Source organism: Podarcis bocagei (assembly GCF_964188305.1).
Source record: "Podarcis bocagei genome assembly, chromosome: 15".
Taxonomy (NCBI): Eukaryota; Metazoa; Chordata; class Lepidosauria; order Squamata; family Lacertidae; genus Podarcis; species Podarcis bocagei.
Window position 1 is genome coordinate 31,498,081 of NC_138141.1, and position 12,526 is coordinate 31,510,606.

Genomic DNA, 12,526 nt, shown 5'->3' on the forward strand with positions numbered 1-12,526 from the left:
CTGTGTTGGGCTGCAGTTTCCTCCTTGCATCATTTATTCTGTAACCACAAGGTTGGACACTGCTTTCCTTTTGGGTGAAGAGAGAGGCGAAGTACTGTGGGTTTACAAATATAAGATGGGGGACACCTGAATTGCCAGTAGTAAATGTGAAAAGGATCTAAGGGTCTAAGTCAGGGGCCAGCAACCTTCTTCAGCCACGGGCCGGTCCACCGTCCCTCAGACCATGTGGTGGGCTGGACTGTATTTTGAAAAAAAATAATGAACGAATTCCTATGCCCCACAAATAACCCAGAGATGCATTTTAAATAAAAGCACACATTCTACTCATGCAAAAACACCAGGCAGGCCCCACATATAACCCAGAGATGCATTTAAAATAAAAGGACACATTCTACTCATGTAAAAACACGCTGATTCCTGGACCGTTCAAGGGCCGGATTGAGAAGGCGATTGGGCCGCATCCGGCCCCCGGGCCTTAGGTTGCCTACTCCTGGTCTAAGTAGACCATGGGCTTAACATGAGTCAACAGGGTGACACAGTGGTAAAGAAAGCTAGGCTGCATCAACAGCATGGTGTCCAGGTCAAGGCAAATTATAGAACTGGAAGAAGGGCTTATATCCCAAACAGTTTTCCATTGCCTCAAAAATAAATGGAATGGCATCTTCATAGACGTCAAACAGTCTAAACAAATTGCATCATTTCCAGGAATCAGGATGATATGTCCTACTTTTTGTTTAAGGGTGGAGACATTTTCTGGTGACGGCATTCCCTGCTGCAGCCCCTAAGTTGTAGAATACCCTCCCCACAGAGGTGTGTGGCGTTTTCATTACAGAAGCTGAATACATACCTCTTCGCTCTGACTTTTGACATTTGAGGTTCATCTTTTTAGAGCCCACCTTGTTTCTGCGATTGTAAATTGCTTTGAACTGTTTTTAATAATTGTGTTTTAATTGATGTAACCTGCCCTTAGGGTTTGTGGGGTGGGGTAATTGTCAATAATCATAAGAATGTGGCATGCATCAAAATGAAGAGAAATGTTTCATACACCTGCATGTGCCCCTACCTTATGCAACCCATGTCAATTTAAAATAATAGCAGAGTTCCCAAGTAACAACAACTCTTTCCAGCCAGGAGAAATCGAGGAAAATCATTTTGAACCTTCAGGGGTATGTTAAAAAACATTGCTTCGGATTTGTGAAAATTCACGATCATGAAATGAAATAATTCCATTTTCAGATACTGAGGAAGTGAAGGTGGTGAAGGAGGAACTGATTGAGTTACAAAATGACATTGAGCTGAAGTCAAAGTTTAAGGAATTATAATTGTGTTATTATCTTCCTTAGAGGGTTGTGCAAAGTGCTCTTCTGAACAATGCTTTGTGTTGGCAAGGGTAGAAGGCACGGGGGATGAATTTAAGAAACCAAGGGGTGGTGGCTTGAAAACATTTGGGAACCGCTGTTCTAGATGTATTTTCCTGTTTACATATTCTGTTAGCCATCAACTAAGAACCTTTCCCACCAAATCTGAAACACTATTTTATATACAATAAATTAACCACAGTTGAAACCAACAGGAAAGCTCAGTCAGTAGAGCATGAGAATCTCAATCTCAGGGTTGTGGGTTTGAGCCCCACATTGGGCTAAAGATTCCTGCATTGCAGGGGGTTGGACTAGATGACCCTCATGGTCTCTTCCAACTCTATAATTCTATGAATTCACCTCCAGGCCTTTTAATTCCCTCCTCTTACATTCCAGTTCCTTATACGTAGATTGTTGAGAGCCAGTAAGTAACCTTGTACATTTCTGTAAGATCAAAAAGTGTCTATTTGAGTACCTGTGGCTGATATTAGTTATGACTATTTTACAATATTTTTTCTTTAATACAAACTCTCCTGAAGATGGCCTTCATAGGGTTATACAAAGGGTTATCCTGGCGGTTCGCCGTTTCTGTGGCGAACCGCCAGGATAACCCTTTTTTTGGGGGGGGGAAGACTTTCAGCTATTGCTGTACGTTCACAGCACAGATCTTCAGCCTCAACATCTTTGTTTCCATTGCGCACCAATGGAACACATTCTTTGCTCTTCCAAATCATAGCACCATTTTAGCCGTCAGCCCCCTTGACTACTGGTGCTGGCGGCAATGACACTAACTTAAGAGTCTAATATTGGAGTGGATACCTGGATGAGTTGCTGGCCAAGTGGATCAGGTGGATGAGGCCAAGCAGCCAATCACCAGGCATCACAATGATGTCAGGTGGCCCACGCAGTTTGGATAGCCAGTGTGGCCCAGTGGTTGGAGTGTTGCACTAGGACCTGGGAGACAAGGGTTGAAATCCCCACTCAGCTATGAAGCTCACTGCATGACCCTTGGACAAGCCACTGCGTCTCAACCTGGCCTGCCTCACAAGGTTGTTGTGGGGATTAAATGAGGAGAGGTGAGAAAGATGCACGCCACTTTGAACTTCTTGGAGAGGATGGTGCAATATAGATTCAATCAATCAATCAATCAATCAATCAATCAATCAATGAAACCATGTGGGCAAAGGGACTGTGCTTTGCCAACCCCACCAATTAGATGATTCTTGGGGATTGCCACCCTACCTCCTTTGGGCCTAGCCAAAGCTTCACACGTTCCACGCCTGGCATCATATTCGCATGGCTTGACCAAAACAGTCAGGTGAGTGGGGGGTTCGCTGCTGCTGATCTGAACACAGAGCAGTTTCAGAGATGGAGTGTTGGCCTTCAAATGCAAGGGCATCCCATTCCAAGGGCATTTCCTTTGTAGGTGGGAAGCCCCTGGTCCACCCCATGCTGCAAAGCTGGAAGTGATCTCTTCCCGAAACCCTCGGGAGATGTTGGTGGTGTTCAGAGAAGACCATAACAGTCCCGTTGGATCATGAGCCTGACAGAGCAAATGCACTTGATTCATAGCAATTGCAACATTTAATTTTCAGTTCCCTGCAAAGCAACGGTTGATTGGGCCACATGAGAAATTTCAGCTACAGTTAGAAGTTATGCAAGGCAACTTCCCCTCAGTCTCCATCCCCGGAGTTTGAACCATGAGATATGTGTCTGACCTCGCAGTGGTGTTGATCTGCTTTGCCTCCACACACACCCATGCCATATTAAGAGTGCCATCAACCTAATGAATGGGGAAGTGTTTCAAACAGCAATAAATTATTTTTAAATCATCAACTGGCTTTTCTGAATTCGCTGAATTTCTGCCTGGGTGGGTGGAATCAGCAGCTATAGGGGAATTTCTAGCTTCTCTGTTGCCAACTCACAGACTGTGTTGTGGGCCTCCTCTCTCTTGACACAGCCTTCCCCACCAGACTCCACAGTCCAGTCTTGCAAATGAGTAGGAAGTGAGCTGGGAGGGGCACATGTTCTGGAAGAAAAAGGTGTGGGGAGGGACGTGAGCCCCCAAAACATCTCATGAGAACAGCCTGCTAGATCAGGCTAAGGGTCCGTCTAGTCCAGCATCCTGGCCCCACAGTGGCCAACCAAATGCCTGTGGGGAACCTGCAAAGAGAATTCGAGCCCAAGAACCCTCTAAGCTCCTGTGGTTTCCAGCAACTGGTATTCAGAAGCATTGCTGCCTCCTGCTGTGAAGGCAGAGCAGAGCCATCATGGCTAGTAGTCATCAATAGCTCTCTCCTCCGCCATGAATTTGTCTAATCCTTTCTGAAAGCCATCCAAGTGGGAGGCCGTCATTGCCTCCTGTGGGAAGGAGTTCCACAGTTTATACAGTCATACCTCGGGATAAATACACTTCAGGTTGAGTGCTTTCGGGTTGTGCTCCGCGGTGACCCGGAAGTAGCGGAGCTTGTTACTTCTGGGTTTCACCACTTGTGCATGCGCAGACACTCAAAATGACGTCACACGCATGCGCAGAAGCGGCGAAACGCGACCCGCGCACGCGCTGTCGCATCTTACGTTCTGTTCAGGATGCGAATGAGGCTCTGGAATGGATCCCGTTTGCATCCCGAGGTACCACTGTACTGCATGAAAAAGTCCTTCCTGTTATCTACCTTGAATCTTCCAACATTCAACTTCATTGGATGTTTATGAGTTCTGGTGTTTTGAGAAATGGAAGGAAAACTTTTCTTTACCCACTTTCTCCATGCCAGGCATAATTTTATAAGCTTCTATTGTGTCACCTCTCTCTTGCCTTTTCTCTGAATGCCCCAGACGCTGCAACCATTCCTCATAGGGGAGTCGTTCCTATTCCCTTGATCATTTGGGTTGCTCCTTTCTGAGCCCTTTCCAACTCTGCAATATCCTTTTTGAGGCGAGGCGACCAGAACTGTACACAGTATTCCAATTGAGGTATCACCATAATGACATTATGACATTAGAAGATTCCCCTTCAATTCTTTTCCTAATGATCCCTAGCATGGAATTTGCCTTTTCCACGGCCTCACACTAGGTTACCGCAAACCCCTCCATAGAAAGAAGTAAATGTCTAATGGCAACAGTCTCCTTTTTTTGTGAAAATAGACTTTAATGTAATAAATTAGTTTTCTTTTAAATAAAAACATAGTTTATCCAAACACCGACACCCTCCACTCAATGGCCCAGAGTGAACAGGATGAGCATGATTTTCCCCTCCCAAAACGCATGCAGAGGAACATCAGTTGCAAGAATGAGAGTCACACCATTAGTCTATAGTTTTAAAACACCCCTTGGCCTGGAATACAGGCTTCTCCTCAACACAAGAGTCACACTCCTCAGGCTGGGTGTACCTGCTGGCACTGTGCCCCCTCCCCAGCCAGAAGTGCTTGACAGCTCACATAAGGCAGACCTGAGGAGAGGGTCACATGACCCTTTGGGGCTGCCATATTTGTTTGGCACAGTGGGATGTAGGGATGAGGGCCAGACTGCCTCTCTCCACCACCACAAGAACTCACATGTCCGTGTCTTTATCAAAGCTCTTTCTTGCTTCCTTTTTTTTAAAAAAGAAATTTCTCCAGAGTTTCTACAGAAGACGAAATTTCATTTAAGGAGAAATTTTGGGCCTATTTTATAGACCCACGCTTGACCAACCCGCTTGGGGGATTTCTTCACCCCAGATATGTGGGAATGTGTGAAAGGCGCTGGATTTTATCAACACACTTGGTTCTGAAAATACTTTAAAGGTTTTTCCCCTGCTCTGCTTGTGAGCTTCCTGGAAGCATATGGGAAACAGGATAGAGCCCATTGAGGCAGGCCTTTGGTCTCACCTGGCAAGGCTGTCCTTATCTTGCAGCCAGAAATCTATGGAATGGGTCCTGCCAAATGTCACCTGCATGTTCTGGTAGGTTTGGTGAGGTAGGAAACGAAGCTATTAAGAAAAGAGAGCTGTGAAGTTGTTGCTGAATTTTGCAGAATGTAAAATCCCAAGATTTGGGGTGTTGAATTGAGGGAAGCGCCTGAGGAATTTCAAGGACTGTAAAAAGATATGAAGTAAGAATCCTCAAGAGTAGGGGGGTGGACCTTATTCAGCCGGCTGTCTTAAAACATCCTGCCCAGTGGCAAAGAGAACTATAATAGTCCTCAGGATCTGATCCAGTGCAAAAATGTGAAAAGACTCTGAGGAGATGAGGGCTGCTAAGTCACTGTGACCAAAATTACCTAGAGGCTCTGGGTTGTTCAAATGTTGGTGGAGTCATAAGAACATACGATGAGCCTGATTGATGAAACCAAAGGCCTGTCTAGTCCGGTGGCCAACGAGGTGCCTGTGGGATGGGAAACCTGCAAGCAGAACCCAAGTGCGAGAGCAACTCTTTCCTCCTGTGGTTTCCAGCAACTGTTGGTGGCCATTGCTGCCTCATTCAGAGGGAGTTCAGAAGTGCCCTGAAGGCATCTACTCCAGCATCGTGTTCTCCCAGTGGCCAGCAAGATGCCTCTTCTGGGAAGACCGCAAGCAGGACCCTTTCTGCGATTTCCAGAAAACTGGTTTTCCGAAGCATTACTGCCTCTGACCAAGGAGGCAGAGCACAACCAGCATGGCAAGTTACCGTCTCCTCCATCATCCCAGATCATTGGCCATGGTGGCTGCTGGGGGACCACATCTGGATGACCAGATGTACCTACCTGGGCATTAAATTCTCAAATGGTGATCCTAGTGTGAGAGGGAAAACTCTGCCACAATCGCTAGCAATTTAGAATCTTCCATGATCTGGATTATAAATTGCACGAGGCCTGTAGTGTGAATCTGCATGAATAGCCAATGGGTGGGAATCCCTAGTAAAATCTATTCCAGCTTTCAGAAAACGTGACACACACACACACCCTGGTGGGATCACTGTCCGTCTTTTTCTCAGATGCCCCTGCTGTAAAAATCTATCCCCAACAGACCAGTGGGAGGCCTCAAGGAAAACCCTGGACTGGTGGAGAGTCCCCACCCCACCCCATGCAGGCCGAGGGAAAGGAGCTTCGGTTCCTAACCAAGGGGAACGTTTTCTCAGATAATGGAGATGGGAAACATCCATCGGACAACATCACGGCCAAAACCACACATCAGAGAAAAGGTAAACTAAAATGGCAAATGTTCCTGTCGGAGTCCCTTTCTAGAGTGCTTCACAGAGCGACCAGCACATCCTCAGTTCCTGGAAGTAAAATGCCAGCAAGGCTTAAGTTTCTGGTAATCAGAATTCATCTTGCACTGCAGCGTCTCAGCTCTGCGTCATCGCCAGCCTCGCTCAGACCCACAGAAGCTTATCTTCTCCTTCTTTCAAGCTGATACGTCTGAAGCATGAGAGGCCATGGGTCAAAGGCTCTCATCTGACTGAGATGGCGTGATGCAGTGGAGCTATCTAGCTGCTACTCCAAGACAGAAGGCTGTGCCTCATAATCTGGTGAATGCCGCTGCTGAAGGAAAGGGAAGGGAAGATGGCAGCAAAGAAAAAGAAAAGGCAGATGATGTTATCTGTAGCGATACACAAGTATGCCCCCACTGCTCTGATCCTTTTTTCAGGGTTCCAGACAGCTGTCCCCCTTCGATTTATTCCATCCCTTCTCCCTATTCCATCCCTTCTCCCAGTTTTCTTGTTTTCTTTTCCAACTGACACCCAACATTCCACGCTTACTGAGCATGCTCAGTCCTCACTGGGATTCAGCTGCTTGGCAGTTCTTTTGTTTCGCTTCCACCAACACACATGTACTTCTGTAAACCTTGGAATTCCCTCAAGAGCATGTTGATTCCTGCCCTCTTGTTTCCCAATAGACCCATTTCCCCTCTATTTCTGTCTTCACCCACTGCCCAAGTTTGGCATTAAGAGGAAGTGATTTTGATTTTCCGTTTCGCTAGCTGAAGGTATTTGCTGAATGGCCCATGATGGCTGGTGGCTGCCAGCTGCTGCACGCGACACCTAAGCACGAAATTCTGCTCTTGTGAATTTTATGAGAAGGCTGCTTACATGGTTTCTCTCCGTCGTTCTGTCTCCCTCTGCCTGCCTGGCGTGTGTCACTGGACTCTCCGCTTTCTCATTCTCTGAGGGACGCAACCAACCGTTGGACGTGCAAAGCCAGGCAAATAAAGAATTAGTTTACAACAAATGGGAAAGTGGGGTCAAAATAAAACAATGTCAGGGATGCTTTAGCTGAGATTCCTGCATTGCAGGGGGTTGGACTAGATGACTCTGGGGGGCGTCCCTTCAATTCTACAATTCCATGATTTTATGATTCTGTGAAGGTAACAATATGCTGTCCAACATTATAGAGATAAAAATAAAAACCTGCTTACTGCCCGTTCCCCACTGATTGAAAAAGCAGTTCATTTCGCTACAGATTCACTAGAAAAATATAATTGTCCTATAGTTGGTTGCCAGTGGTTCAGGGTGTGAACTGCAATGTTGTCTTAACGGCTATGTGGGTGTGCATTTGTATCAAGTGTGGAGCACTAGATCCAGCCTGTAGCTTGGATCCTTACCTCTTTCTGCCCGAAGGGACAATTTTGATAAGTGGGTAGGGTTGGCCATCTGCTAGCTTTTGACATCATGACGGCTTCAAAGGGACTTTTTGACATCATGACGGCTTCAAAGGGACTTTCTCCCAGCACCAATCAGCTGATCGACACTTAGACTGAGCCATGTTGGCTGCCCTTGGGAGTTCCCCATTGGGAATGTGCAAAGCCAGGCAAAATTCCCAGTGGGAACTCCCACAGGCAGCTGATCATAGTGGATCGGCTGGTGTCCTGGTTTTTACTTTTGGAAACAAGACAACCCTAGTAAAACTGAATTACTGTGTCATGAAATGACGCATGTCTACAAATTGTCGTCACCAACATGAAAAGTTTGGAAAGCTCTGCTCTAGGGAAGGAGGCTGAGTCAGTAGGCAGCAGAGACTTGCAACCCCCATGGGGCCAAACTCTGAACTCCCCAAATGCCCCAAATGGGGACCGAGATCATTTTGGACTGTCTCTGGTTAAACTGGGGCAGTTGGGAGCATGCCACAAATTTCCTGCTGAAATCCAGCTTGTGGGGTGCTTGGGTAGAAAGCGGCATGCCCATTTCCTGATGTTCTAGACTAGAGCAGTGGGTGGTACCGGTGGGATTACCTAGGGGGCGCTAAGTGCCATGGGGGGGCAGAAGGGGGGCGTGGGATTGTCAACAACCATCAAGCGGCTTTGAAAAGCTGGTATCACTGGGCCAAGTTCATCCATTGAAGAGTTTTAATTGGATTTTGAACAAATGCACAATTAATTGTTGCTCTTTTGAACATTGCTGTGTTATTATCTTACTTAGTGGGTTGTGCAAACTGCAATTCTGAATAATGCTTTTTGGGGATGAATTTATGAATCTAAGGTGGTGGTGGCCTCAAAATGCTTGGGAACCACTATTCTTAAGCCTTGATCAAAGCCTTCATTTGCAGCTAGGCCCCGATCCAGCAAGGCACCCCCCTTACCTGCCTTCCAAGGCTTGGCTCCCCAGGTAGCTCTCCATCCAAGGACATTGCTTCCAGGAAGTTAGATGGTGCAAGGCCCTTCTGCCCATTCACCTCCCCCTGCAGAGAAAGAAGAGAAATGCCTCTATAGCCCACAAGGTAAATGAAACTCCCTATTGGACACCTAAAAGCCATTCAGAGTGAGGAGCAGAGAGTGAGAGCCAGTGTGGTGTAGTGGTTAAGAGCGGTAGACTCGTGATCTGGTGAACCGGGTTCGCTTCCCCGCTCCTCCACATGCAGCTGCTGGGTGACCTTGGGCTAGTCACACTTCTCTGAAGTCTCTTGGCCCCACTCACCACACAGAGTGTTTGTTGTGGGGGAGGAAGGGAAAGGAGATTGTTAGCCACTTTGAGACTCCTTAAAAAGGTAAAGGGACCCCTGACCGTTAGGTCCAGTCGCAGATGACTCTGGGGTTGCGGCGCTCATCTTGCTTTATTGGCTGAGGGAGCCAGTGTACAGCTTCCGGGTCATGTGGCCAGCATGACTAAGCCGCTTCTGGCGAACCAGAGCAGCGCACGGAAACACTGTTTACCTTCCTGCCAGAGTGGTACCTATTTATCTACTTGCACTTTGACGTGCTTTCAAACTGCTGGGTTGACAGAAGCTGGGACCAAGCAACGGGAGCAACCCGCGTCCTTAGGGTACTTCTTAGGGTAGTGATAAAGCGGGATATCAAATCCAAACCCTTCTTCCTCTTCTTTTTCTTCTTGCTGTGCTCGATGCCAAAACTTCAGTGGCAGTTGTTCCCCGGCAAGGAGAGGTAGCCATGACAAAGATACTCTCTATTGAATTTCTGCCGGTCACACACTTGTTTAAAGTACAGGAGCTTTATAAGAACATAAAAGAGCCTGCTGGATCAAGCCAGGGGCCCATCTAATTCAGCATCCTGTTGTGGCAGAAGCCAAACACATGCCCATTAAGGGAAGCCGGAAAGCAGGATTTGAGCCCAAGAGCCCTCTCCCCTCCTGTGGTTTCCAGCAACTAGTATTCAGGTACATTTCCGCCTCCAACTGTGAAGGCAGGAAATAGCTATCATCATGGTTAGTAGCCACCAATAGCCTTCTCCATCATGAGTTTGTCTATTACTCTTGTAAAACCTTCCAAGTTAGTGTTTTTTAAAAATATATTTTTTATTAAAGATTTCTTATTGTACAAAAACACGTGTATTATTGTCTCTTTTTTCAAGTTGTGTTTTCTACAATTCTGTTTCATTTGTTGTCAGACATACTGCATTCTGTGGGAGTGAGTTCAACAGTTTAACGATGCACTGTCAGAAGAAAGTTGGACAAACCAATGGGAAAAGGGAACTGTGAGATCTGCCTCCTACCCCAGAATATTAGGGAACAGATATAAAGACAAATTTATTGACACAGAAGATGGAAAGTTCAGGCTATTTGCATTGTGCCTCAGTTTTATTGGGGCTCAGCCATAGGTCTGCTCCATCCCATCTTTCACAGATAAAAAAGGTGCAAGAAAAATGTGTATTTGAACTGTATGCATTTTGTGCACATTTTATCTACAAAGCACATTTTGCATGCACGGGTTTGAACCAAGAGTGCATGGCAAGATAATCTGGAGCTGTGCATCATCTGATGGATAGCTCTGCTCTATATACAAGTCTGGGACTGGTGAATCAGAGATTGTCGTAGGAGGTTTCGTGCACGCAAAAGAGAACCCTCCTGAACCCAGCTGTGAGTCTTTCATTACAGGGGGTTGGACTAGATTACCCTTTATGACCCTTTCAACTCTACAATTCTATGATTCTACGGATCAGGCAAAAGGGGCCTATCTAGTCTCGCATCCTCTTTCATTTAGTGTTCACTAAACCTCAGAGTACCAGATGCTGGAGATAGACTGCCCCTGTACGTGGAGGTTCTACATATAGCTTTCATCATTGATAGGCCTTGCTAAGTCAGTCCTCTCTGACCGCATCACATCCTTCGTAAACCACCCAAACTGGTGACAGCTGTCCTGCCTTGTGGCAGTGTGTATTAGTGGCCAACCAGTTTTCATCCATCTCTGATCGAACCAATCAGGTTCCCCAAAGCTTATTTTAATTAAGTGGTGGACCAGCTCAGCTGCCTTGAAAAAAAGGACGCCTCCACAGCTCTTAATTGCCAACAACTCTTTATAACGAAAGCCGGCGAAGGTCAACGATGGCAGAGCTTTCAAAGTGGTGGAGGGTGACTAAGACTAAGCGGAAGAGTTGGCAAAACCCCATATTGATGCAGCAGCCCCTCTGATTTTATTCAGATACATCATTTAGGCTGCTGTTTGTGGATTTTAGCTCTGCTTTTAACACTATCCTCCCCCATAGACTGGTGTCCAAGCTAGAGGCGATTGGACTCCCCAACTCCACCTGTCTCTGGGTTTTGGATTTTTTGTCAGAACGTTCTCAGAGGGTTAGAGTAGGGTCACATGTGTCCACAGCCCTTAGCCTTAACACCGGCTCACCACAGGGTTGCGTGTTGAGTCCCCTGCTCTATGCTCTCTATACGTATGACTGTACAGCCATCTACTCCAGCAACAAAATCATCAAGTTTGCTGATGATACTACGGTGGTGGGGCTCATTTCAGGAGGGGATGAGTCCGCCTATCGGGATGAGGTGGAGCGGCTCTGTGTTTGGTGTGGAGAGAACAATCTAGCTCTTAATACGGCTAAGACCAAGGAATTGGTGGTGGATTACAGGAAAAAAAAGGCGGACATTCAGCCCTTGTATATCAACGGGGAACGGGTGGAGAGGGTGGCGGAATTCAGGTTTTTGGGAGTGATTATGGATCAGGGCATGACTTGGAGCGCAAATACCACTGCTCTGGTGAAGAAGGCCCAGCAGAGAATTTATTTCCTCAGACTTTTAAAAAAGAACAATCTGAGTGAGAGACTGCTGGTGTCCTTCTGCCGAGGCTCCATAGAGAGCATACTCACATATTGTATTTGTGCTTGGTTCTCCAGTTGTACAGCTAGAGAGAGGAAGGTGCTCCAGAAGGTCATAACCACAGCCCAAAGGATTATTGGTCACCCTCTCCCACCTTTGGAAGAACTGTACGGTTCCCGTTGCCTTAGGAAAGCAAACAACATCCTGCAGGATCCATCTCACCCGGGATACAGTCTGTTTGCACTACTGCCTTCTGGCAGGAGGTATAGAAACATCAAGTCAAGGACAAATAGACTGAAAAACAGTTTCTATCCAAGAGCTGTGGCCTTTTTGAATGCTGTAACTCGATAGTGAGATCTGGGAGTTTTTGGGGGTGGGTGTGGGTGTGGTTGGAAGGTGGTTTGGTTGGTTGTTGTTGTTGTTTTGCTTTTACTGTTTTTAAGGGATGGCATCCAATTTCGTTGCACTTGTGCAATGTTGCACTAGTGTAATGACAATAAAGAATCTATCTATCTATCTATTTAGTGCCTGAACAGTTCGGATAAAAAGGAAGGACGCTGTACTTACGTAATAGAACCCGTCATCGTCCATGGAACTGAGCACAGTGACAATATCCCCAGCGCAAAACCTCAGCTCTGCCTAGAAGGAAAACAGCGAAGACAATGAGAAAGTTGGGGGCTGGGTGGGAGAGTGACCTTGGAAATGTGTGTGAAGACAGGGCTGATC

General features: G+C 46.6%; 1 protein-coding gene across 5 annotated transcripts in view; it reads right to left on the minus strand.

Moving 5' to 3' along the window:
- Positions 1-6,274: 6,274 nt before the first annotated feature.
- The window catches only part of TSPOAP1 (TSPO associated protein 1), a 57,007-nt gene continuing 50,755 nt past the window's right edge, over positions 6,275-12,526 (minus strand). For 4 of the 5 annotated variants that reach the window (XM_081172837.1, XM_081172835.1, XM_081172833.1 and 1 more), the window contains 4 exons: positions 12,368-12,439; positions 8,886-8,984; positions 7,400-7,473; positions 6,275-6,851 (listed from right to left, as the gene is read on the minus strand). In XM_081172837.1, the coding sequence (XP_081028963.1) occupies positions 7,447-7,473; positions 8,886-8,984; positions 12,368-12,439 (198 nt within the window). In that variant the 3' untranslated portion in view covers positions 6,275-6,851; positions 7,400-7,446. The remainder of the gene's footprint in view (positions 6,852-7,399; positions 7,474-8,885; positions 8,985-12,367; positions 12,440-12,526) is intronic. The other variant, XM_081172834.1, reaches the window with a different exon arrangement.